General features: G+C 38.0%; 1 protein-coding gene across 7 annotated transcripts in view; it reads right to left on the bottom strand.

The window, feature by feature from the left end:
- Window positions 1-291: 291 nt before the first annotated feature.
- Window positions 292-27,768, bottom strand: part of wdfy3 (WD repeat and FYVE domain containing 3) — a 105,514-nt gene continuing 78,037 nt past the window's right edge. For 5 of the 7 annotated variants that reach the window (XM_028456401.1, XM_028456402.1, XM_028456398.1 and 2 more), the window contains 31 exons: window positions 27,043-27,203; window positions 25,571-25,800; window positions 24,141-24,250; window positions 23,651-23,833; window positions 22,670-22,827; window positions 22,519-22,596; window positions 22,155-22,385; window positions 21,013-21,181; window positions 18,894-19,057; window positions 17,515-17,663; window positions 15,339-15,459; window positions 14,914-14,999; window positions 14,432-14,512; window positions 14,178-14,232; window positions 13,966-14,085; window positions 13,735-13,852; window positions 13,029-13,135; window positions 12,716-12,869; window positions 12,097-12,188; window positions 11,795-12,007; window positions 11,423-11,564; window positions 9,643-9,797; window positions 9,194-9,352; window positions 8,055-8,234; window positions 7,763-7,945; window positions 7,510-7,600; window positions 7,153-7,293; window positions 5,996-6,229; window positions 5,805-5,916; window positions 4,811-5,008; window positions 292-2,933 (listed from right to left, as the gene is read on the bottom strand). In XM_028456401.1, coding sequence (XP_028312202.1) covers window positions 2,813-2,933; window positions 4,811-5,008; window positions 5,805-5,916; window positions 5,996-6,229; window positions 7,153-7,293; window positions 7,510-7,600; window positions 7,763-7,945; window positions 8,055-8,234; window positions 9,194-9,352; window positions 9,643-9,797; window positions 11,423-11,564; window positions 11,795-12,007; window positions 12,097-12,188; window positions 12,716-12,869; window positions 13,029-13,135; window positions 13,735-13,852; window positions 13,966-14,085; window positions 14,178-14,232; window positions 14,432-14,512; window positions 14,914-14,999; window positions 15,339-15,459; window positions 17,515-17,663; window positions 18,894-19,057; window positions 21,013-21,181; window positions 22,155-22,385; window positions 22,519-22,596; window positions 22,670-22,827; window positions 23,651-23,833; window positions 24,141-24,250; window positions 25,571-25,800; window positions 27,043-27,203 — 4,496 coding nt within the window. In that variant the 3' untranslated portion in view covers window positions 292-2,812. The remainder of the gene's footprint in view (window positions 2,934-4,810; window positions 5,009-5,804; window positions 5,917-5,995; window positions 6,230-7,152; window positions 7,294-7,509; window positions 7,601-7,762; window positions 7,946-8,054; window positions 8,235-9,193; window positions 9,353-9,642; window positions 9,798-11,422; window positions 11,565-11,794; window positions 12,008-12,096; window positions 12,189-12,715; window positions 12,870-13,028; window positions 13,136-13,734; window positions 13,853-13,965; window positions 14,086-14,177; window positions 14,233-14,431; window positions 14,513-14,913; window positions 15,000-15,338; window positions 15,460-17,514; window positions 17,664-18,893; window positions 19,058-21,012; window positions 21,182-22,154; window positions 22,386-22,518; window positions 22,597-22,669; window positions 22,828-23,650; window positions 23,834-24,140; window positions 24,251-25,570; window positions 25,801-27,042; window positions 27,204-27,768) is intronic. The other 2 variants (XM_028456403.1, XM_028456399.1) reach the window with 1 other exon arrangement.

The following is a 27,768-nucleotide window of genomic DNA, read 5'->3' on the forward strand; positions in this document are numbered from 1 at the left end:
TACTTTTCTTTTGTCTCTAAATTCAACACTGAAGAGTGGGGAGTTACTGATGTGAAGAACATTTTTTTTTTTTTTTTAATATTTCACAGGGAAAATGATGGGAAATCAAACAATAAAGTCAGAAGAAGTGTTGAATCTTTTCGCAATTTACATTCTGTGCAACCATTCAATCAATATTTCAGCTTCACCTTCTACACAAGCTGAAAATCACGAGAATGCAGTAGTGAAGACATGAATAAGGAACATGAAAAAGGTGGACAGTAAAGAAAGTAAAATGTTGTTGTTGTTGCACTCTGAGCCTTTAACAGTGATGTAAATGAGCACAAGAATAGAAGCAAAGCAAAGGGAAATCCTAGAAAACACGTACCAACAAAATACGTAACCAAACAAGGCAACAAATATTAGAGTTTACGGAGAAATGTTGGCAGAAGTTTAATGAATTAACCGTAGGAGCATTGTCTTACTATTGTGGGGGCAATGTTTATTCACTGCAATCAATGACTATTGAAACAATTGCCCCCTATCCCCTTTAAAACTTCATTCTTTTTCTGTAAAAAAGCGCTGTTTAAAATTGATGTATTACCATTATTATTATTGCATGATTATTTGAGTATTTTTAAAATCTGCCAGAACTGCAAAAATCAATCACGGCAAAGACGAAAATCTCACAAATGTGTGTTAATTCCTTCACATTATTTGGCGTTACATGCAACAAAGCGTGAATAATGTGTCTTTAACGCAATGATTGAATCTGATATTATTGCAACTCCCAAAAATGTAACGCTAAAATGTCTTTATCGCCCTCTAGTGGCAGCACAAGTTCCACGTTCTGCAGTTTGTGAACATAACGAAAATACAAGAACGAAAATGACTTTTCAAAAAATGGATATTTCAAAAAAAAAGGCTAAAAATCATGTCGTCAATAAATGCAAGTATATCTTTTGAGTGTTTCAGTGACGTAAAATCTTTACTTAACATATTACACAGGAAATAAATTCTCTCTTAAGTTTTTAAGCTGCGTTCACGACCTTTTGTCATCGAAACGCAGATTTGTTCAACGTTCGGCTCAGATGTCATGAACTCAATGGATTATTTACATCTTGTTCGAACTTTACATGTGGCCTTTCAGAGCCTTAACAAGCCTTTACACCTGGGACACTTCAAAGAAACATCATTACATACAGGCTTTTTTACATTTATAAACAAAATCAGAAAACAAAATAATAATAATAATAATAATAACAAAACCAAGTTAGGTTTTATGTGCGACAACTTAGTGGATAACCTAGAAGTTCTGATCTACATACGTCATTTAAATGCTGAAAATACACAGAAAGATGTAGATTTGTGTGTCAACAAACCTCGTATTAATCCTATATTTCAGTTCGATCTCACACAGTTCGAGTGACACAGTGACTGATCTGGGGAGACAAACTAATCAAGCAGCGAAACTGTTGAATTGCTGCCTTTTTTAAAATATATTTAATGTACCAACATCCAAAAAAAAAATAGCCTCCATAAACAGTCTAAATCATTTCTGTTTGAGTATTAAGCTCGTGCCAATTGTGAGCAATGCCGAGGCTACTCGCCGGCGAGTAACTCTCCGTTTTGACACGGATTCATGATCCACACGGCAGTGCGTCGAGGTCTTTATGTGGACGAGCAACGAGGATAAAGTGTGTCTAGTGCTTTGATTTCTTATCTGAATTAATGCCACAAGGTTGGATAGACATCCAACGCATGAGGAAACCAACAAGACAAAAAACAAACATGAAAAAAATAATAACAATTAAGTCCCTTTTTATGAATATCCGTACGGATGTGTGAAAACATTCATGTCCAGGACTCGTTTTTTTTTTCCCCCACCAAAAAGAAACCATATCTTTATCTACAATGGTGTCTCACTAACAAAAACTAGATGAGCCCGGAAGGAAACAAAGGAGAAAAAATAAAACATTTTCGTCAACAAATAAAGACTTAAAGAAAAAAAAAAGGACTTACAGATTTCAGAGCGATCTGCTTAGAGTAAATAACCCAGAATGTGAAATGATGGTGAATCCAGTCTTCAGAGAGCAGCAGCAGCAACAAACAAGTCCACAAATAATGACCGTCATATAAAGCGGATGATAATGGGTTAGAATATGAAATGAATAAATAAAGAAAGTCCAAAGAAAGAAAAAAAATACTAATTTCATCTCACAGGTTCCTAAAGGTGAAGGCTTAACATATGAAATCATTTTGTAAACAATGAAATTCTAAGATCAGTTTCCAAAATGAACAACTTCTGACCTGCGTGTCTTTACCTTTTCTTCTTCTTCTTCTCTGGATTGTGTCGTGACTTTGATGTTTTTCTTAACAACCTGTGCCGGTTAATCCCAACGCTATGTTACATTTAATGTGGTGTATCTTTTTTTTTCTTCCTTCTTCTCATTGGCCTTTTTGTGATCTGCATGTGTTTGCATTAAAAAGGCCAAGATAAGTATTTATTTACATTATAAACATATTTAACTGTGGATCCTGTGAGGAAAGTCTTAATAGTTCTCGAAGCAGAATGTCAGTGATTGATTGGGAGTTTTCAGCATGGCCACATTAAACAGTGCTATTTTCCACAAAGTGAAAGTGGGTGCAGGTGATTGATGTTTCCTCACAGATTAAACCAACCTCAGCTGCTGTTCAAAGATGCTTCCGGAGTTTAAAGGAGGGAAATGTGGAGGGATCGCTGCTTCACGGGGAAATAATGAAATGCTTTCCAGTTTCCTTAAAAGGCTCCTCCTTCTTCCTCTTCGTCTTATTTTGGGGGGAGGGGCAGAGCTCAGTTTTTGCAGCCGTCCTCAGCGCTTCGTTCGTGTTGAAGGTTGTAGTAACAGTTCTGACAAACGCGCACGGGAGACGAAATCTTCAAACGCTTGATCTCAGACTGGAACCGACTGCATCTGCACAAGAGAACAGATGTGGTTGAAATAAGAGAAAAAGTTACCATAAAATGAGCTCGGTCGTGCAAGGTAGATCAAAGGTTCCACCCCCCACAGGACGGGAGAGGGATTACAAGATACTTTTGTAAAAGATGGAGCATCGTTTTCATCTCCGCTGTTTATTTATTTGTTTGTTTGACTTTTAGCAGGATTACATTGAAAGTACTTTAACTCATTTTGACCACATTTTAACCAAAGGTCGACCTTATGCCATGGATTTCAATTAATTTGGAGGGGATCTGGATCAATATACTCAGGGGTATCAAACTCATTTTAGTTTAGGGGCCAAATACACAGAAGTTTATCTTAAGTGAGCCGCAGATTTTAGGTGGGAAAATGAGTAATTAAAACATTAATGTACTTGAGTTTGTACTCCCACATATAAATAAATAATAAAATATATATGATACTGATAGGTGACATAGTACCTGCAGGATCTTCACTTTACATTTTTCAGTTTTTGTGGCCAATTTTTTTTTTTGTAAATTGGGGAGAGTTTTTGAAATAATCATGAAAAAATTGCAGATTTTGGGGAAAAATTGAGATTTTTTTTCGTATCGTATTGCAACATACTTGCCAATGCTCACCCCTATACAGGGGGTACTTGAAAGTGGAAAATTAACAAATACAATCATTCAAAATATGGGGATTTTAAAACTTTTTCTGGTTAAAAATGATAATCATAATAATGATTATGGAAATTACGTTGATGAGAACATGAACTGAAAATTGTAGACCGTGTTTAGTCGCACGATAGGCGGGAGATGACCGGAAATGACAAAAACTATAGAAATAAATCTATTCAAGAGGGACCAAATACTGTTTAATTCGACGTATTTACAAAGTTAGATTATTTAAAATATGTGTTAACATTCATTCATTCCATCATTATGCTCTATAGTATTCTGAGCAAAGTGTTGTACTGTAGTTGGGCAAACGGCGTACTTGGATTCAGAAATAAGAGAAAGGGGGCGCCTTGAGTTTTACACGTAAATAAAATAATTCTGGATCAGTTTGAAGAATTAAAAAATCCCTCTCATCAGTGGCGAATGCTAAAAAAATCATACATGTATTCATAATTGACCAATTTTTATTAATCCAGCAAGTTCATTTTGTCTTATTTCATGAATAATATGTTATGGTTTCAACTTATTTTCAGGAAATTTCATTTGATCTCCCGACATATTTCGGCTGCCAAGTGTCAGTCTTCCTCAGAGGCGTAATGGACTGGGACAACACAAAAATGATTGGGACAGAAGGAAACAAACACAAACAATGGATCAAATAATCAGTCTGCCTGAGGGCAGCTGTGGCTACAATAGTAGCTTACCACCACTAAGTATGGAGTGAAAGAATAATCCCTTAATTATGTAAAGCGACTTACGAGTTCCCAAAATAGCGCTATATAAAACTGATGTATTGTATTAAAGAAGACATCGAGATCAGGAAGCAGAGCTTTAATATCTCACACCTGGGACTCTCTTCTCCAGGGTGACAGGGGGCGTGGCCAGCCTGTCAGAACTGTCAAGTTAAGTACATTTCAAAGTAAATTTCCTGGAAAAAAGTTGTCTCAAGAAATGAAACCTTAACATATCGATCTTTAAGAAATCCAATTGGTCCTACTGTATGGTTATTAATATAGATATAACTTTCTTCCAAGCCTTTAAAGTGTGAATGATCACAGTACCATGATCACGATCACTGATCCAGATAACTGCCAATATCTGACCAAAGATGAGATTTGGTGCTTGGCGGAGGTTTGCGCTCTCTGAGTGTTCTTGTTTCTATCTAAATGTATCAATAATCAATAACTCCTGCTGCTGCTATAATCCTCTTACTTCTGACAAAAGAGCTGCCCACAATTCCTGCAGTGATGGCGACGCTCGGTAAGCGAGAAGCGGGCGGGGCAGCCGGAGCAGCTGTCCACCACCTCGTCCTTCACCCAGTGATCAGCTGCAGAGCGGCCAGGCTGGTCGCTGACCGACCAGCTGAAAACCCGGCCGTGCCCGTCGCCCACCAGGATCTTACTGTGGTCCCTGAAAGTTGAGGAAGAAAAAAGTCAAGGTTTGGAGGCAGAAACTCAAACTGAGGTGAAGTCAGCTCCCGAAATAATATTTTACTCACTCAATTTCCTCATTGTGAGACTAATAAAGCATTGTATTATCTCTTGTAAGGGTGTAAGAAACAATAGATTCTGCAATATATCGCGATATTTCACAGCATGATTATCGTATCGATCCAAAAAATGTCAGAATAGATTTTAATTCATCTTGTTTTTTTTTAACGAAAAACCATTGAATTGCGCTAACATATGCATAGCATGTAAACGCCTCGTCACTCGGTGTCAGTGAGCCACACACATCAGACCTTGTTAAATTACATCACTACTCAATGCATTTTAGTTTGGAAGTTGATTACACTTTATTTTCATAAAACATACTGAGCACTTTTCTAGATGTATGTGGTTAGTTAAAAAAAAAAAAAAAAAAAGAATTTAAGAATTTAACAGAATCATGAAATCATGAAATAAAAATAGAAAAAAAAGAAGAAAAAGATAATCATACGACTTGTTTTTTATATTAGTACTTGAATGACATTTACTATTTACCTGTTCTCGCAAGTAAAAAAAAAAAAGAAATACATTCTATTTCATACTATTTTGTACTTGTAAAGGTGAAATTTGCAATTCTTGATATTGCGATATGTTTCATATTGTTTAGTATCGGGATATGTCATATTGTGTCATGCAAATCATGTAACATATCGTCTCGTACCAATACACACCCCTAATATCTTATCTTACGAGAGCTGACTTGTTCATGGCGTTCTTACTTGGAGATGGCGAGGGATGTGATCTCTGCTGGGTGTGCGTTGTCTTTGCGATCAAACGCTGTGTGCATTGTGAGTTTACTTCGAAACACCAGCTGGCGCTCCCATCTGTGGCCTGTCCGCACACAGACACACATCGACAATTAGCAGAAAACAACCTGCAGATTAAATACAGCGCTGAGAGGAAGACTCACCGGCCCTGAGCTGACTGTACAATCGAGCCTCCACAGAGGCCGGGTGAGGGGCCGAACCCTGGCCTGGGTGAGGCGGGTGGGGCGGGTGTGGATGGTGGAGTCTGGTTTGGCCTTCAGAGTAGTTGACGAACACAAAGCCGTCCTTCTCATCGATGCTAAGGGTGTCGGACCATCGATGGGAATCATCGGAGCCGCTGTCCATTGACCACGAGGCCCCAGTCCGCGCTGACGGACCTGGAAGATGGTTTGATTAGGAATGTAATAGTTGTACTTACGGTACTACCTACCATCTACAGTATATCGTGATACAATATTGTTGATATCACTTTTAAAAATGGATAAAACATTTTATTAAAAATGCAAAACAATAGAAAAATAGTCTGACTGATGTATGTGAAGTTAAATTTTTAAACTTTTCCACTTTTTAAAAAATGATGCAATGATATGACAAGGAAAGTAAATGGTTTATGTGAAACCACATCTTTTAAAAAGTTAATGATTAAATTAATAAATAAATCGAGGCCCAAGCCTAGGCTGACGGACCTGAAAGTTGATTTGATTAGTAATGTAACGGTTATACTCACTACCATCTATATCAGCTTTTTTCAACTCCGGGGTTGTGACCCCAATTGGAGACGCCTGGAATTTATTTTTTTTACGAACTGATAAATAAAATGTACTGACTTTTTAAATTAATTATTCTTTATTATACTTCCACTTTCTCAAATATAAATCTAGTTCAAACAAAATTGCATCATAAAACATCTGCACTCTGTATTTGTAACACAGTATAACAAACATGATCAAAAAGTAGTTCTAGAAGAAAAGAAAGTCTTCAGGGTCCTCAGGGTCACGATCCAAAAAAGGTTGAGAACCACTGATCTACATCGTGATACAATGTTGTTGAGGTCACCTTTTAAAATGGATTAAAAATTGTATTTGAAAAAGCAAAACGACAGAAAAACTTTAAAGCTGAACTTAAATTTTAAACTGTTGGACATTTTTCAATGGGCAAAACCTGCAATCTTTCCCCTTTTTTTGTGACGAGGACAAAAAAACAGCTTGGAAACACATCTTGTAAAAAGTTAATGATTATATTAATTACTGAAAATCCTACAACAGTGACGTAGGAAAGGGCAGAGCTGGGAGTTGCGTACCTCTGGGTCTATGCACGGTGCTTCCTGGTTGGCTGCCTCCGCCTGTTGAAGGGTTGTTTGGGGCTTTGGGTTCTTGACTCAGACTGGGTTCATCACCATCAGAGTCGCTGCTTTCATCCTCACCGTTGTGACTCTCCCCACCTTTGGAGGCATAAGGAAATCATTCTTTGTGGAGTTTTTTTTTTTTTTTTTTTTTTTAAGCGATATTGCAAATATGTGATTGAGAACATGTAGTAATTCATCAAAAACAATGAAAATAAATAAAATAAAATAAAGAAAGTTAACCTCAAACATTAAGAACACCTGAAAAAAAACATGAATACATGGTACATCTACAGTTTGATACTTGGGACTCACCAATTTTCTCCTCACAACAGTCAGGTATATCTGACTCCACTGGCTCTGGAGCAGGGGTTTCTGGGACTTGGAGGAATTCCATCCTCCAAAACTGAAAAAAACCCATCATTTTTCATCACAGAAGTAAAACTAATCAGTCAAATTCTGGACCGATTGGGTTAAGCCATAAAAAAAAAAACATCACAACTAATATTTGCTTTGATTATTAAAGGAAAGAACAGCGTTGGCAGGTAAAAGTAAAAATCTGATTTACCCTGACAACGCCATCCGAATGGCCGGTGACAATGACATTCTGCATGTCCCACTCGTTCATCTCGGACACGCAGCAGCACAGGATCTGCTGGCTGCGACCAGTGAAGGTGTTAGCACTGGCGATGGGGCTGCCATTGATGCTCCAGACATGAATGTAGGTTCCTGCACACGATATAATATCTCCCTGTGGGAACACAAACACGCAGTTTATGGGATCCATTAGGCTGATTTCTGCTCTATCATTCATTATTAATAGCAACAATGTGTGTAGATGAAAAGATGCAGGGACCAACCGTGAGTTCGTTAATGCACAGAGCTGAGACAGGAGCCCTGTGGCCTCTGAGCTGCGTCACGAAGGACAACTTGTTTAGGTCCCAAATGATGCAAGTTCGATCCCGTGAGCCACTAACGACAATGTGGTATGCAGAGGATGCTGTCAGACATGTGACTGCGTCGGTGTGTCCCAATAGCGCCTAGAATAAAAGATAATTAAAAAAACATTAATAATGTATATTTTTTTAGGTTAAATTTCACCAGAGCAGGTCAAATTAAAAAAAAAAAATCTATATATATTTTTTTAACCATGATATTCAATTTTAAAAAAATCCTCTGTTAATGTGGTGTTGGGCTTTGTTTTCCTTTTTTTATTCAATAAAAACACCAAAAGATTCACTGTGTGTTTTGATTGTCAATAAATCATCGCTTTTAGATGAGTTTTTTTAACAGGCTTCATATTCCTAATAAGGTCTAAACGTGGTAGTGTAATTTTTTACAATTATTATTATTGTTATTCAAAACCTTCACTTAAAAAGGGAGTCTCATTGCAACAATGAGGTTTTCAAAAGAGACCTAATAAGTAGAAACACCCATCTTAATATTGTTATCATAATTTTGGGACAATATCAAACATGTACACAAACTTCTTTAGCGTAAACGGGTGGTCAAAAAACAAAAAAACATATATGATATGATGTTACGCGGTATGATGGAGTTGACCTCCTGAAATGAATAATAGCTATATGATGCAGACTAAACCTTCACTGACATATTTTGGGACAACAGCACCTCTTTTCATGCAACTTTCCAACATAAAATGTGTAGCCTAATGTTTAGACAAATGGATAACTGTCAAATCTCGTGCAAAATCCTGCAAGCTTTTGATGCAAATACAGCAGAGAAATACGAAATAACTCAATTAACTGTATTAAGCATGTTTGGCATGACTTTGGAAGTTTAAAAGCCAGTAATTACATCTAAATACGGAAAGGCGATGAAACGGAAACAAGACAGAAAAGGTTAAACTGACGTAAAAATGCGTAAACTCTGAAATGGAATTACAGAAATTTTGAATTAGTATGTTGGAGCCTCTTTTATAGTTTCATTTAGCTCCCGCTTTATCATCTTCTTCCAGGGAAATCTGCTTTGCACTCGCCTGTTTGAGTGTAAGTGACTTGGCCCTCTCCTTGGAGTTTCCCGTCTCCCACACACAGATGGCGGTGGAGGTGCCTCCAGTGATCACCAGTTTGGGGTTGGGACATATGGCACAGAGGATCTGACCCCACTCGAACAGACACTCGTACACCACTAGAGCCTGAAACAAAAGAGCGAGGAGAACAATCAATTTTCAGAGGACATAGTTTCAATTTAGATGAGACTTCAAGATTCAGTACAAATCAGGTTATTGTTGTTTTTCTTGTTTTTTTTTAGCTAAAATGTCTAAACTTTAGGGTAATTAACAGTATTTTCTAGGACATGTAAAAAGCAAAACAAATAAATGAGTATTTTCCATAACATTTGTCTCATTTGTTCAGTCCAGTGAAAAAGTTTAAACGTGGTGTAAACGTAATAAAGTCGTGACTTCTTCTACTTGAAACGACAGACCTTGTCAGATTCATAGTTGGCCATGCGGCAGCTGAGGTCAGCGTAGCCCCAAGCGAAGGTTTTGCTCCAGGTGGGGGGAACGAGGACTTTGTTTTGCTCGACGGCAAGGATGCCTTTATCAGTGCACACAATCTGTCCCACAGGCTCCTTCAGTTCTGAACAAAGAGAAGCGTAGATTGATATCAGTGCAGTTCCCTAAAGGGTTTTAAACAGTCAGCCATTGAGCCGTGCCCTTTGAATCGAGGCGAATTTCTCTAAACAACTTCAATGTCAAAAACAACAGTCTTTGTAGCAGAGGCAGCACAATAAACATAGTTCCCAGTTGATTACAGTGTTATAACTATGATAAAATACCTGCAATTAATGGTAACACGCCACTGCTGGAACATTCTACACAAAGAGAATGACTGTTGTTCATATGGCAAGCAGCGGATGCTCATCAACAGTGGACTAATTTAGATTAGGGTTTCACACTCAGCATTCAATTTATTGATAAATATAAAGCATTTTTAATCCAATAATCCTTTCTCTGATCCTCTAAAGGAGGGTTGTCAAACTCATTTTAGTTCAGGCCAAATACGGAGCAGTAGGTTGCAGATATTAGGAAGGAAAACAAGAGATGTCCACATTATAGTGCCTTGTTTTGCAATACCATGTATACATGTTATATACAGTATGTATTAAGCACCGACCAAATCCAAGCAATAAGTGACAGATATCAGTCCCTGCAAGTTCTTCACTTTTAAATTTCCTTGATTTGGGGAAAATTGTGTGAAAAAAATTTCAAGAAAAATTGCGAGTTTGGAAAAATTGAGTTCTTTCAGTAGTTTAAGATTAAAAATGACTCGTGATATAAGTATGGGTAAATATTGTGGAGTTTCATTGAATTTGTGCATTTGGAGGTGTTAAGATTCCTACAACTGAATTGGTTAAAAATTTACACAATGATTCATGTTTCCTCTGTCATTTGCGGGCTGGATTTAGATGCTAGTCTAAAGGATTTCAGAATCAACTGTATTTGTCATTGCACATGTTACAGAGCAACAAAATTTCATTCAAGTTTCATCCCATCCGAGAAAACATGAAAAGACAATCACATATAACACATGACATGGGAGGACAGGCGCGAGAGAACTGGTTCACCACAAGGGCGGCGCCCCGTATTTAGATGAAAAATGGGAGAACAACAAAACATTGGTAAGGGGAAAAGGCAGGTTTTAAACTGGGTTCCCTATTGGAGAGGACGGAGCGTCTGTCTACAGAAACATCCTGGTGATGGATAGATGAGGCAGCCTTGAATGGCTTGCTTTGGGAGCCAAAAGAAGACAAGCAATGTGTTTTTGATTCAGGCTAGGTCAATTTTAATAGCCTTGTGTCCCGGGTCTCTCTGCATTAATCCAATAAGGTGGCCTTTTTAACTTGTAAGCCGAGCACTCAACTTCTCCAAGTTGGTTTCAATTCCACGTACACGATCCAAAAGCAGCTCCTGTTTGCCATTGAGATTGTTCATCACATGAGTGATAAACGATTGAGAGCCCTGCTCCATCCTTCAGAAATGACTGGCAGCCTTCCCAAAACAGTTGCCAACGTAAAAAGGACTTGGCGATAGGTCAGAAAGCTGCAAGCTCCAATCAGCACCATGCCTGCTACCATAATTCCAATCATGTTAATGTCTTCCACGTCTTCCATGGAAAGAATCAACAGACATATCCAGCCGCAAACGTCCCCCAGAGTGCATGTATTGTTTAAAACAGACCCACAGTTTTCTACTAAGCTGTACCTTTAACTGCAGCAAGAGATGGTCTGAGGTTATCCAGCTGATGGAAGAAGATCTTGTCGCTGCTGGAGCTCGGAGGCACCCCTGTTACATCACAGTTGCTTTTACTGCGTACCCGTTTAGGAGGGTGGGGCTTCTTAAAGAGCTGAAAGAGCAGAAGAAATGTGATGCAAGATACTACAAGTAAGCTTTCCCCAAGAATTTTATTACAAATATTCAAAATTCACGTAATCGATCATTTTCATTCAAGTTTGCAGAAAAACTGTATTGTGTTATTTACAATTCTCTTGGCAATATCAATAGAGGCAGAAAACAGGAACAAATGTTGAAACTATGCAGACAGTCAATCTAAGAGATAAAACCACAGAGCATTACCTGTTTGGGGATTTGTCCAAAGTTGTTGATGAAGCCAATAGTGGCTGTCTCTTTGAGTGGGTCGTTGATGTTGTAGATATCCACTTGGCCCTCGTAGAATAAGTGGTGAAAGACGTTGACGGCCTCCACAGCAGGAGGGCCCTGCTGCTTGTAGCCAAAGATCAGGTCTATCCATTCATGGAGGTGGGCCGACACGTAGTCACACTCTAATGCCTGACGTTACACAGAGAGAAAAACAGGAACGTTACAATGTTTCCAAAGGTATGGTTTCAGAAGAGTTGACAGTTGGGTTTGTTTCTTGCCTCTCTGTGAACTCGGATGAACTCTCGAGGGTCGCCTTTAGCCCACGGTGGGAGGATCACATCGCCCAGTCTGGTGCCGTTCTGTTTGGCCCCTGAGGCAATAAAGTCAAGTCAAGTTAAGTCAATTTTATTTAGAGAGCACATTTCAAAACAACAGACATTGACCCAAGTGCTGTATAGAGGTTATAAAATGTAGTAAAAAAACCAAGATAAAATAAATAAAAATACAGAACCAAGAATGCCAGTTCTCAGTCTGGTTCTTCTGCATATAAATGGGGTTTTAAAGGAGTTTTAAATGTATCAACTGTACGAGAGCTCCTAGTTTTCAGTCTAGACCTCAGAACAAATGGGAGCAGCTGGTGAGCAGACCTCAGTGAACGGTAAGGAGTGTGCACGATTGAAAGATCAGAAAGTTAAGAGGGTGCCACAGCCAATCCATGTAATGCCTTAAAAAAAAACAAGTAAAATCTTAAATCAATCCAAAAAAGAACCAGTTAAGAGGTGGGCAGCAGCATTTTGGACCAACTGGACACATTTTTGGACCAATAAAGAACACACCACTAGCTCAAATATATTGAAGGACCTTAAATAGCCTTATTAAACATTTGGAGGTACGTACCTAGGTCAAAGTTGTTGGAGTTGAGCAAGAACTCGGGCAGATAGAAGAACTCTGGGATGAGCTCCTTCACGTCAGCCATGTTGTGTTTGGAGGCTGAAAGCCATGCTTCACGCACGCTGTGGAACATCCGGTCAGCCAGGTCGAAGTGGCCTCCCTGGAAACAACAACAAGGTACACAAGGGTTTGTCAGTCAGTCAAAACCTAAAGTCTCCTTTCCCCTTTCACAGGTGGAAATCATGAGTCAAATGACAGTCTGAGAAAGCTGGTACATAGTTTTCTAAAACCAGAAATGAAAGGAAGAGTCAGTTCAAACCTGAAGTCTGAGGAAGATCTGAGTGAACGGCTCCATCCGGACCAGATAGGAAGCTACAATCATGGCTGATGAGTAGTGTGTGCCATAGTGGTAGGCTGGGGTCTCACCTGGTAAAACAACATTTAGGATTTTAACCCTTTTTCCCACTTCACAAAGTAGAAAGTAAACGTTCATCTTAAATAATGTGTCTTATTTTATCCAACTTATCTCATTAAAAGTGAATGGAAAAAGAACAAAGTATCGGAAGACGTAAACACATTTATATATTGATACTAATAATTTTATACATACATAGGGCTCTAAGTACATTATGACTCAAGGGAGACTTTTTAAAATTATTTCATTGTTGATTTAATGTTGATTTTAGATCTTTTTTAATGTTTTTATTGATTCTTGAAACTGTTTGATTTTTTCTGTTGCTCTTTTTAATCATGTAAAGCACAATAAATTGCATTGTGTATGAAATGCGCTAAACAAATAAATAAATGCTGGTGAAAATATGAACTCCTTGGTGGAGGTAATAATACTGATGTGTAAAGAAGCATGTTGGTTAGCTATTCTTCTGTTGATGACTGCAAGTGTTTGTGTGTTGTTGGCAGGTTCATGATATAAATCATGAATGACCAATAAAATATCTGTTGGGATTATATGCATTACCATGGAATAAAATAGAGAATTAAAGGCTTGAAGAAAGTTTGGGTCTTACCCGTGGGGTCTTCCCAGTCTTTGTACCTCTTCTTGTACTGAGTCAGCCGGTCGTCTGTTTGAGCACCCATCGGTTTAGCGAGGTTACGGAAAGTCTTTGGGTTGTTCAAGTCCAGCTCCTGGTTTTTAAAAACACCAGAAAAATGTGACCAAAACAGGATTAATGCGCTCCATATCATTGCCAGCTAAAACATGATATCTCTTTTAAAGTTGGGTTAAAAGCATCAATAACCTCTGAGTCAAAGTCTGCAAGGATCCAGGGGAAGACGGGATACTGCATCAGATCGTTGTACGATCGTCCCGCCAGCGTATTCAGATGCATCAGATACTGGAAGTTACTGATCTCTCCACGCTGAAAACCATTTTACAACACAGTGAGTGGTATTAGTTGGGTTTAAATAGGACGATTGAATGTAGCTGAATTGACAAAATTTACATGTTTACCTCCCATCTTTGAGTTACTGACTTTTCACCAACTAATGTGCTGAGAAGGCCGGATCTGACAGATAAAGGCAGAAAAAAATGATGAGTAAAATAGTTTCAAGTAATACTGACATTTAAAATTGTAATTTAGGAAATACTAACAATAAAAACAAAACTAAATCATGATCAATTCATGATCAAACATGCAGCAAATATAAGGTGTTTAAAATGTGTATTTCCTGATAGAAAAGAGAGTCAATGCTCTATAGCATTACCCCTGCTCAACGCTGGTGTTGGGCCTTTGGCCTGAAACGGACTCGGAGCTGTCGGCAAGTGACGGCACCACTGCCAGGAACCTGGAGGAAAAACCAGAAGAAACTCAGAACTAAAAACCTTCTGTAAACCTACAAATATATACTAATACCCCTAAAATGTAGATGATTAGCAATATTGTGTTGTTTGTTTTTTATTTAAAAAGAAATACAAATAATATCTATAATAATAATCAGTATTTTACTGGTACCATAATAGAAACTGTACATCACTGCTGAAGGTTGAAAAAACAATATCAAAACAACAACATTCCACTTCCTCTTAGGTTTTACAGTTACACAGTAGTAATAAGAAAATAAAAAAAGTAAAAGTAAGGGAAAAAGTTCAACACGTATAAACTAGATAAACAGGAGAAGCAGCATCCGTACAGTGTGAGCGTGAGTGTGTGTGTGTGTGTGTGTGTGCGTGCGAGTCTCTTTTGTACCTTTGGTAAACCTTGTTGCGAACCCCTTTCTGGAACGCTAACAAATAGTTTCTTCCATCTGCAGAGAACACTTCCACTGCCATGGGCTGATAGAACAACACACAAACAAACAATGAGGTGGTGGTGAATCGTACACAATCAATGTATGTGCCTTAGATATTTAAACAGACGGCTTTACCCCAAAATAAACTAACAACTCATAAATGTAAATTAATAGATGAACAAATAAGTTAGAAGGAAACTTTAATCAATCATTCTTCCTCTGACCTAGTGAGTGTGTATGGATTGTCATGCAAACAGAAAATAGCTTCATCTGATACTTTATACAAACTATGTTCTGTTCATTGTTTTTTTTTCTAGATCTATTTACAAAAGTGTGCAGTTTAGTGTCTGATGCAAGGTTTAACATGTCTGTCACAGCTGACCTGCAGTAAGTATCTCCTCTTGTGAACCTCCTTGATGTCCTCGTAGGCAAAGATGCTGCAGGTTCTCTTCAGCTGGCTCTGGCCTTGTCTGGCTCCTCTGGGAATAATGGCCTCGTGCAAACTGAAACACCAAATGGAGTTTTAACAACAATTTACACAAAGAACTCACATACAAATCAGATTTTGCTGCTGCCAATTTAATTCTCTTATCACTTCCAGGATTATGTGCAGAACTCTATTATTTGTACAAATAGAAAATATTTAAGTTTTGCCTGGGCTAAAACTTTAAATTGGTGTCAAAATCACACTTTAAACAAATGTGTTTCATTCATTATTCAGTCTGTTGAAGACAGTGCAGAAAACAGCAAAATATCAAAAAGTTATGATAGTTTGAAACTACTGTTATTCTTCTTAGCGTCCTAAAGTTTGCTTTATGCTGTACAAAAGCGATCCCCAGGCTCAGGCTCTAATTAGTGTATTTCAGAGACGAGCAGAGGTAAATAAAACCTAAAGTTTTCTTCCAGACATTTGGGAGGAAAAAAAGAGAAACGAGCATCTGCCTATTTTCTAATGGAGCCCCATGAGAATACACAGAGTGCTTTCTTTAAAGATTGAAACACATAATCTGACGCATGTTCCATCTGATGCATTACAGCATCCCGGCAATAACAGCCTCTACTGCAGAGTCAAGAGGAATGATGTCATCCTTAGCTCAGAGAGGAATGACACAGCGATTGTGTCATTTGTTGGCTGGAGCTTTCAAAACTCTGCCCCACTTCTTCTGTATCAAAGATGGGAAACATTTATCACAGCGGGGGCCACGAAAATGTATTTCGTCTAATCCGAGGGCCACATTATCAACATTTATTACAACTTTTCGAATGACGTCCATCTGAGCATTAATACAGGAAAGACTAAAGAGTTTGTGTATTTTTATTGCAGTTTTCTTGATTTTTGGAGTCATTACCTCCGCCAAGGCTGTAATGTTTTCCCTGGCATTTATGTATTTGTTTGTTAGTCTAATAGCAGGGTTACGTCAAAAGTACTTAATGAATTTTTTTTTTTTTTTTTTTTTTTTTTTTTTATTTTATTTTAAAGATTTTTTTTGGCTCTAGTGGCCTTTATATGACAGTTGCTTGACAGGAAAGGGGGTCAGAGAGAGCAGGGAATGACACGCAGGAAAGGGTCCCAGGCCGGGAGTCGAACCTGGACCCGCTGCAGGTGAGGAGCTATAGCCTCTGTACATGGGGCGGGCGCTCTACCCACTGAGCTAAACACCGCCCCACTTAATGAATTTTAACACAATTCTCAAAGATACCCCTCACGCCATGGAAGATTCCAATACATTTTGGATCAGTTTGAAATATCCCAATCAATCATTCGTGAAATATTGAAAAATGAATACCTTGCATATCCGGATTGCATATTTCAAAACAATTTAAAAAAAAAAATGAGGTGCCAAAACAAAAACAAAAATGTTCTGTCATTTTTTTGGGAATAATTTTGTGTATTTTTGTTGTTTTTAATGACAATGCGTAGGGGTGGGAACCTCTGGGTACCTCACGATACGATACGATACACGATACAAAGCTCACGATACCAATTTTCTCACGATATGACGATACTGCAATTATCGATATATTGGTCAGAACTCAATCTACGATAATCTATGACATAACAAGAAAAAAAAGATTAAGTGAAAAAATTTAATTTTTATTTTTTACCTCTGAAAAAATGTCCTATGAACAGTGACACTATTTTAGTGCAACATTTCTGTCAATAAGTGTCAACATACCAATGTAAACAAATAAGTATCTTCAATAGTGCTTTCTGTAAACAGTGACACCATTATAGTGCAATATTCCAGTAAACAATATATTGGTTCCTTCAACAAACAGTGACAACATTTCTGTGAAGACGTACCTGCACATTTTAGTGAAAAAGCAGAAAAGTTTTTTTTAAAAAAAAAAAAAAAAAAAAACCCATACTTAGCAGGAGCATATCAATAATTGATCGTGCGGAAAAATATCGGCGTATCGAGATATTGTCACACTCCTAGCAATGTGTGCGTTTACCTTTGGGGCCGCACAAATTCAGACCAAGGGCCGTACGTGTCGCTCGGGCCGCCAGTTATCCAAGTCTGTTCAATATGCCTTTAAATGAAGGGTGGACTTACTTAGACGGGAGCGTATCGATGTCTCTGATCTCCCTCGACACGGTCATGGTGTATCCGTCAATGACGTAAAAGTGTTCTTTCCCAAAGAGAAGCAAACCCTCACTGGTGTCCAGGCCCTGCACTCTGGCACAGCGGTACATGTGCTGAATCTGGGGCAATAGATGAAAACGAACAACAAATGGTTACCAAGTTAAAGTTCAATCAAACATTTAAAATACTCTGACAATGCAAGCTGAGATAGAGCTACAATTTTTACCCTCACAGTCACTGCTTGTCACCTACCTAATTGTGATTTAACACATTAGAACTAATACTTTATCACATAATGACTTGAAAGAAAATAGATTTATTTAATACAAAAAAAAAAAAAAAAAGGTTTTTGACAAAAGAACCAAACAAAAAAACAGTCATCAACAACCCCCGCCCCCCCCCCAAAAAAACAGAACAAGGGCAAAAATAATTGCACGCTTCTCATTTTCGAACTCAATCAAGGTATTGATACCCTGGAGCCACACACCAAATTTGGTTATCGTGTCTTAAACTGTTTCTGAGAAAAACTGTCCCCTTTAAGTCAGACGCATGGACGAAGCTCAATCCTATATCCACCTTCCACACTTTGTGGCGGGGTATAAAAATACCACTATACAAAAAGTCAGCTAGCTTCTTGCTAACATCTATGGGAAAACCCATGTATGTGCTCATGCTGACATTTACCGCGATCAGCAGTGATTTATATAACACACTGTTTATGCTTAACTTTCACAAACACAGTCTTAGAAGTGTTATCAAACAGTACACTTAAACATACTCACAAGCATATGATTCTATTCAAGCCGAAAATACAAAAAATTAGTTACATAGTAACTCACCCAGAGTAAAGAAAAACCAAACAAGAACAATAACTCCGGAAAAAATAAATGCGTATTTCTCATTTTCAAACTCCATCAAAATATTGATACCCTGAAGCCACACACCAAATTTGGTTATCTTATCTTAAACAGTTTCTGAGAAAAACTGTCCCCTTTGAAGATACCTCAAACAGAGTAAAGAAAAACGGAACAAGGGCAATAACTCCGGAAAAAATAATTGCGCACTTCTCATTTTCGAACTCCATCAAGGCATTGATACCCTGAAGCCACACACTGAATTTGGTTATCTTATCTTAAACGGTTTCTGTGAAAAGCTGTCCCCTTTAACTCGGACGGACGGAAGCATGGACGGACGGAGCCCAAACTAACATCCCCCTTCCACTTTGTGGCGGGGAAAAATAAGCAATAAGGAAATAGAAGATCTTGATTCCAAGTTCTGTCACAAAGCCTGTGCATTATTAACAACTCAGGTATTCTGTTTGTTCAAACGTTTGTCAGTCGCTCTCTGACCTTCTCGCCCTCTTCCAAGAGTCTCAGTAATGAGGTGTTGTCAGTCCTCTGCTCCTCTTCGGGTCCTCCAGACTCCAATAGCTGTTCCTGCAGCTGATCCATACTCTCCTCGTCTCCACCGTCGGCTGTGGACCTCGACCTCTTCAGAGGAGCTTTCACAAGACCTGGAGGGAAATACAACATCTAACGTCAACTACTACTACTACTATGCACTTTCTTGTTTTACTACAAAAATTTAAATATTAACTCAGTAAGGGATTTGCTAACAGAAATATTCATATTTATGAGCAACGTGTAGCCTTAGGGACCATTTATGCCTAGCAATAAAAAATATACTAATGTAGACTGTGTTAATTTCTTTATTTATGCACACTTAAAACACTTACAGACGTGGAGCAGAACCACCAGAAACCATAGGAGCAGCGTAGCTTTCGCCGATTAATTGTTTCCGAGAAACGACGATAAAAAATAGACTTCGGGAACTTTTTGAGGACAGATTGTGCTGCTAGCTGTTGACAAATTGTTCTGTTTTCATCTAATTTCATAACAAAATGTTGGCGAAGATGTACGACACTGTGGCCTCCATGAGCAGCTCCATCAGTCAGACTGATGAACATATCAGACTGTTCAATGAGCACGGAACAGGACGTTAAACACACACTCACACTATGGTATATGAATATTTATGTCTGAATATGTGTACTGTAGCAGTATACATATAAATGTCTATAGGCATGTGTATATATATCTATTTTGTTTAAATTAATGTTTTTTTTATTAGAAATTTCTCTACATCCTATTCTTGTATATTTGCTGCCATGACAACTAATATTACCCATTGTGAAACTAAAAAAAAGTATTATGTTATCTTAAGCAGTTGCCAGGGTTTCCTTTCAGTGTTGACGTGAAATAATCACTTCAACACAAGTAGAATTAAACCTTTATAAACTTCTAATATTGCTCTTGCAATTTAATTTGTGAGAAAAAAAAAGCAGTGGAGTTTGTTTTGTTTTTTTACTAATCCAACTACGGTACATACATACTGTATAAAAATAAGTACTCGACAGTAAATGTGAGCTACCCAATGTAATGAAAAGGAAGACAAAGTCCTACGAACCAAAAATCCTCCTAAACGTTGTAAATGAGACGATTGAACATCTGTGATAAAATTCATAGACATTCCCTCAGGGCGCTGCGAAAACACCACAACAACAAGAGCAGATGGACCAACTACAACAACATGCCTTCGGCTAAAAGCTGGTAGTGGCACAAAGACCAAAAAACCCTCGAAGCAAATTCAGCAGAACTCAAACACATAATTACTGCATTAACAAGTAAATCAGAACTTTGATCACAGCGGGGGTCACAGTAATGTGATTGTCTGATCCAGGGGCCACATTATCAACATTCACGTAAGCATTTAAAATTAAAACCAATATGAGCATTAATAAAGGAAAGAACAATGGTTTTGGTTTGTTTTTGATTTTCTTAAATGAGTTTTTGGAATTTATTTTATTTTTTTGGATGTTCGTCGTGTATTTTTTCTGTTGTTTTGTGTGTTATTTTGTTGTCATTTGTGACTTTATAGAGACATTTTGTGTTTATATTCTGTGTCGTGTTGTGTGTTGCTGTTGTCAATTTGTGACCTTTTGAAACATTGTGTATTTTTGTTATTTTGTGACTTTTGGAGTAATTGTGTGTATATTTACCGGTAATATAGTTTGGTACATCTTGATTCGTTTAGTGACTTTTGCAGTCTTTTTTGTGTATTATTCTTTTTGTTTTGCATGTCTGGAGTCACTGTGTGTTTTTGTTTATTTATTTATTTCATCATTTTGCGTGTTTTTCATTTATTTTTATTTATTAATTTTTTTTGCGTGTTATTGTTGTAGTGTTTATCTGTTGTTGCGTTGTGTGTTTTGGTAGTAATTTTGTGCATTATTGTTGTGATTTTGGGTGTTTTTGTTATCGTTTTGTGACTTAAAGTCATTTTGTGAACTTTGGTTATTAATGGTATATTTACACACAATGTTGTGTGTTTTTCATAGATTTCTGATTATTGTTTATTTGTTTTTGCTATTTGATGTACATCATCATCTCTGCTTGTGTTCATTCTGACCTTTGACTCTGGCGATGGTGTCCTCTCCGTGCTCTGGCTCGTGCTGCGTTGTCTCTCCCTCTGAGCTGTGTTCCACTGAGTGCTGATACATGCCGGGGTTTCCAGACAGCAAGCGCATGTAGTACTCCTTACTGTCATAGCTGATGGCTCGCCGGTACCTCAGAGGCTTCTGGAAAGAAAAAATACATGAGTGCTGGAGATACTGGTCAAAGTAGAACATCTAGAAACTGCTCATTAAAAAAATGGCCTTTTTTCTTAGTCCCGTCACTGCAAACGTACTGATAATTTGCCTTTCTTAGAAAGAAAACCGTTTTGTTATTTTGCACAGTGAACAGTTTCACTTACCACAAGTGTTTCAACACATAAAAATGCACAAACCCAAAGGCAGGACAGCAAAATTGACAAGAATTACAAACAATTTGGTCAAATGCAGAAAGCTGTGATTAGTCTGCAAACAAACGTAAACCCACGAGAATGCTAACAATACCGAGTCATGTTTACCATCTGCTCTCCTTAGCTGTGATTGCATCCATGTCCAACAAGGCAATGTATTTTTAAAGCTGAGAACAGAGCTCATAGTTAAATAAAACAATAAATTGCAATAGAAAAAGATTTAATCAACATGAGGGGGTAACTGAAAAAATTTGAAAACCACATGAATTATGATTTAGGTATGAAAAGTACTTATATGTGCAAAATGACAGCATATATAGAAGAGTTTATTGCTATTACTGAGAACTATTTACAGCTTGGTGCGTCACTTTTAAAGCTTAAATGTAAACGAGTGTGTTACCATCATGCAGAAATAACGTTCCCCAAGTGTTTTGTAGGTGGCTGGTCACCTGGTTCATACTTCAGAAGTCCTACAATTTGTAGACAATTTATTTGAAAAGTTTTAATGTAATTTAAGGTCGTTTTTATTTATTCAATTTTTAAAAGAAGGTTCTGTCAGGCAATTTGTGTTTAAAAATGCAACTATGAGCTGAGAAATTACAAATCCCTGTAAATATTGGGGAGTAACATTTTTTTTTTCCCAATTTGGAAGGACTGAGAAACCTGATCCCAAAGATGACATCATACCTTTTCTAATCTTTTCTAATTATCCTTCGAGGATTAATAAAGTTTTTTTCTGATTCTGATACCTGTGCCGAGTTGGTGTTGTTCTCCATCTCAGGGATGTAAGGATAATGGATGTAGAACATGTCATTGCGGACCATCTTCTTCCTCATCCTGCAGGGTCCCTCCGTCATTTCTAGCACAAACTTGTCAAGGTGGGAGCCGATGGGCGGGCCCCAGAGGCCTCGTTCACGGAGTAGCTCATACTCAATGGATGACCACTCTTCGGTGACGTACTTTAAGGCATTCTGCTGCCTCTGCGGAACAAATGGGAAGTTTTACAAAATGGCAAAGCTGGTGAAACGACAGGTGCAAAACTCTAACTACCACAGTGTTCACAAGTAATTTTGACAGCCATTGTTTCAGAATCATTAAATATAATAGTAATACCTCTTGGTATTCTTTATACTGCATTGCCACCAAGTCTCGTACCACAGCAATGTGTGTGAACATCCACTGGAAAGTCTCCTGGAAATCAAAACGTCAGGAGTAAGTTTTAACAATTCATGGTATGATGTGAGTTTCTTTGTTTTCCCTGTACCTGCGCTGATAGGCTGTTCTTGTTCAGGTTATTCTCCTTCTTGTGGCGTCGGCCGCCGGTTAGCTTGGACAGACCGAAGCCGCTGCTGACTCTGGACAGCTTGGACTGAGTCGCAGGAGTCACGGATTCCCCTCGACTGATGCACTTTTTCTCATGAACTAAAAAAAAACCAAAGATGAGAGCAGCTGGTAAAACAAAACTCTTATGAAGTAGTAGTACAACAATTATTGAGTATATTAGAACAGGGGTTTTTAAATAGGGTATAACCCTAGGGGTACGCGATGGCACTACAGCGCATACTTAAGAAAGAGACAGAGTGGAAAATTAACAACTAAAGTGTCAGTCTTGGTCCCACACCCAGTGTGAGATGATAGGAAATTATCAAAACTATAAAAATAAATCTATTTAAAAGACACTAAACCAGTGTTTTTCAACCTTGGGATCGGGACCCCATGTGGGGTTGCCTGAAATTTCAGAAAAATTAGAACAGATTTTTGATTTTTTTTTTTTTTTAAACACACCATCTTAAACAAAAACTGTATTTATATACTTTTGCTTTGTAATCTAGTTCAACTAAAAAAAAAATAGTTAAAAAAATGTCTGAGCTCAAACATCATCAAAAACTAATTTGAGAAACAAAAATGTCTTTGGGGTCACAAGAATTTATTGAAATCAAATGGGGTCAGAATGCAAAAAAACAAACTTGGTAACCACTGCACTAAATAAATACTGTTTCTTTCCATTTATTTACAAAATGAGATTCTTTAAAATGTGTTATCACTCGTTTATTCCATCGTTATGCTCTATAAAGAGTAAATAGTTTTCAAAGCAAAATGTTGTAGTTGGACAAAAGAGGGTACTTGGATTCAGAAATAAGAGAAAGGGGGTACTTGAGCCAAAAAAGTTTGAGAACCACTGTATTAGAACAATGGTTCTGAAATGGAAGAAACAGCATCACTGCTTGTGTACAGCTTTCCTCACCGAGGTGGTTTTGCCAGCTCTTGAGCGCCGGCTCCTCCAGAGCGGGCCGTGCAGTGACGATGTCCACGTGGCCCCTGTCGTTGCACGGCAGAGACACTTTGAAGATGTCTTCCAGCATCTGGCGCTTGCTGTGCATCAGCTCTGTCCACACACGGTTTACTGCCTTCAGCAGCAGCTGCTTCCCTGCAGGACGATGAACAGCAGATTCCTTTTTGAAGTCATCTGATTTAAATGATTAATGCTACAGTTTCTCACGAAACACCCACAGTTTTATGGACAGCTTTGTCATCATAAAAGCAAATATAGTCCATTACTAACTTATTGGCTATTTAAAGTGGAAGCTTAAAAATGATGCACTTTTCATAAAAGCAAGATAATCAGATGGAGGATAACGACACAGGCAGGCATCACTAAACAGTAGTAGTAGCAGCAAGCACGACTAGTTAAATGAATGATCATATGTTGCTGTATTAGAGTCTCAGTATCTGACCTTCGCTGACATCATGACTGTTTGTAGAATCAGCTTCATTCTCCGCAGGCATCATTACGTGCCAGGTCGTCATCCGGGCCTCTGCTTCCAGGCCGAAGCCTTCCACGCTGCTGTGTAAAAACAACACGACTACTTCCAGCGTTCCAGGCACAGATTTACAGGCAGGGGGTCACATAGAGACACATGGCTCTCAATGGTCACACACTGTAATGTGTTAAGGCGTGCTGCTTTCTCAGCATTTGGTGGAAAAACAACTCTCTGTGCCTGCTGCAGTTTGGAAAACCAGCAGCAGCACAGAAGTACAATTGACTTAAAAAACTTTTGATCTTACGTCTGTAGCCAAAAAAGGCATATTTTACACTAATAAGCAGTAATTTCACTGTAAAAATGATCAATAAAAAATACCATAACATAATAATTCATACTGTGTAATTGTATATAATTTTGGAGTTTTTTGTGTATTTTTTTTAGCTATCTTGTGTATTTGTCATGTTGTTTAGTACATCTGGAGTCATTTAGTGACTTTTGCAGTCTTTTGCATAATGTTGGAGTTGTTTCATGTATTTTGTTTTCATTTTTGTTTTTTGGTGTATGTTTTTTTTAGTAATTTTGTGTATTATGGTTATGTTTTCTTTCATTTGATGTCAATGTGTATTTATGCCATCATTTTGGCTGTTTTCCATTTATTTTGGGTGTTTTTGTTGTGACATAGTGTGTCATTGTTGTAGTGTATATTTGTTGTTGGTGTTGTTGCTGGTCACACACTGTAATGTGTTAAAGCGTGCCGTTTTCTCAGCCTTTGGTGGAAAAACAAATGACCTAAAATACTTTTGATCTTAAACCTGTAGCCAAAAAATATATATTTTAAACTAATAGGCAGTAATTCCACTGTAAAATGATCAATAAAGAATAACATAACATAATGATTTATGATTGTTTGTCTAAACTGCCCAAAAATTTTAGTTAGTACTAGCATGTATTTTCCTTTTTTAGCATTTATATAACTATTTATTATAATAATTGAGATAATCACTCTTCCTGGTATTATTTCTGATCATTGTCATTTTAAATCACACTTAAAAATTCTAAACTTTTCAGGCTATTCTTATTCAAATTGTACAGCAACGTTGCGGAAGTGCCCAACCAGGGACAAGAGTTGAGAATTAGCAACAGCTATAATCTCTATATGCATCACATCAGCAGCAAGCTTGTACTATGTTTGACTGCATTGTCCCTGTCGAAAAAATGAATACAAAAATAAGTTTGTGTCAGTAACGAAAGGGTAAGTTGGCAGAGAGCTGTTAGAAAAACGATAAATGTCCTAAATATAGGATATGATGGATGCCATTTTGAGTGAGGACTCATGTCGTTATTAGCTCAGAGTTACAAATACAGTTTGCATTGTTCAGGTTAGTTTGCTTTAAACTTACCTCCCGGTATGCAGACAGATAAAACAGTGAGCCAGACAGGCTACAAAGTCCTGGTCATGGTTGCCCGGCCCGAGGACCAGGTTGCGGTTGACGGTCAGCACCCGCAGTGCGTCCAGTAGAGCCACCTGCTGAGCCACCGTCTTGTGGGGCCGACAGAGCTGGTAGAGAACGGTCCGGTTCAAACAGTGGTAGATGATGTCCAGGGAAATACCCTGGGAACGCCTCTTAGACTGAAAGTGGGAAGAACAGAAAAAAGAGGTCAAGTTTCTGCTATAGTGCTCCATAGATCCAGTGGTATTATACATAAAGCTTCTGTGCAAATATTTCTACAGAAAGGAGATTTGTTTGAGCAACTAAAGCTGAAGTTGGTGTTAATTCTTTACAGAATGAATGGAGTTTGACTTTAAATCTTCTTAAAGTAGAGAACAACGTAAAGCTTTTAAGAACACACACGTAAAATTAAAAAAAGAATGACATTTTGCCCTTAAAGCTCAAATAAATACAAGCAGTAACAAGAGTTAACATTTTTGTAAAAACTTAAGCAAATCTTTGTTTTTTTTAATAAAAGAATCAAAGTGCGCAGCTCAAAACAATTTGAAGTTGGAAAAAAAGAAGACAGTCATCAACATCCCCCGCCACATTGGTTGTTATTATAACACACAACCTTTTCCTAAATGTCCTAAACTTAGATGTATACATAAAAAAAATATTATCACATCAGAATATAAAATTACTAACTATCTTAAATGGCTTCTGAGAAAAGCTGTCCCCTTTGAAGATACCTCGAACAGAGTAAAAAAACAGAAAAAGGGCAAAAACTCCATAAAAAATAATTGCACCCTTCTCATTTTCGAACTCCATCAATGTATTGATACCCTGAAGCCACCCACTGAATTTGGTTATCCTATGTTAAACGGTTTCTGAGAAAAGCTGTCGCCTTTAACTCGGACAGACGGAGCTCAATCCTATATCCCCCTTCACACTTTGTGGCGTGGGATAATAAAAAGCAGAAGAGAGAAACTGCTGCTGTCATATTATGCTAGCACCAAACAAGTATGGGGGGTAATGATGGAAAAGTTAGACATTACCTCGTTTTTAATATAAATGAGAACTAAACTACACTGAAATTTACTGTACACTTTTCTTACTTACTATACCATGTAATAATACCTTACTTTTTAATGCAAATAGAGCCACATTCGATCAACAGCCATTGGTAACTCTTACTTTTGGCATGACTAAGGATCTCAGAAAACAAGTGAGATGAAAAGAGTATTCAGCTTCTCTGCTATAGAAATTCTTTGTGAAGTGGTCAAACAAAACATTTCATTTTCACTGGTAAGTTAAAATGTTGCTGATTTATTAAGCATATTAAAATAACAGCTTGAAGCACAATAATATCTAAGCTAATTTTTTTACGTTTTCTTATTTTGAAAATGCTGCTTGGAAATCCTTGGTCATGTAATGAGTACCTGTGCGATGAGCTGCACAATGAAATCCACCACCAGCTTAGAGTCCTTATTAAACATTCCCTGCCACAGTTTGTCCACCACCCGCTGGGTGAAGTAGAAAACGTTGTTGACCAGAATCTGATAACTGCCACCGCTGCTGAGGGGCAGAGAGGCATCTTCACCTAGAATTAGACAAAAAAAAACAAGTTCATACATTGTTATAGCAGTGGCGGCTGCTGGTCTTTCATGCAGGGGAAGCTCATTTTCTGCCGACTTCAGAAAATGTATCTGTTTATTTAAATGTGAATTCTAGTAGAATTCACATTTTGTTGTCAACAACTATTTGTAGATTATCACACACGCACGCGCGCACACGCACGCACGCGCGTAGCTGCTGCGCGCTGGAGTGTGAGTGTTTGGTCAAAAGTCTCACAACACAAGCAGTAACAGTCTCCACAAACACCAAAAACAGACACTAGGTTTGTCAGAAGTTAATTCGCTATGAGAGGATCAGCAAAGTCTCCGTGTCAACACAGAGCAACGGACTGAAATATTTGAAAAACCCGCCTGTGTGCTTACAACGTCATACTCTCTGATTGGCTCATTTCGCTGTCAATCAAAATTGAATTAGCCTGAGACAGATCATCCAATCATCATCCATTATTCCAGCGTCCGGAACAGACAGATCCAGCCCACTGCTCCATAGACCTCCTGTGAAGCCCGGCGTCCGATGGGCGGGACTAAGTG

The sequence above is a fragment of the Gouania willdenowi genome, chromosome 9, assembly GCF_900634775.1.
Source record: "Gouania willdenowi chromosome 9, fGouWil2.1, whole genome shotgun sequence".
Classification (NCBI taxonomy): Eukaryota; Metazoa; Chordata; class Actinopteri; order Blenniiformes; family Gobiesocidae; genus Gouania; species Gouania willdenowi.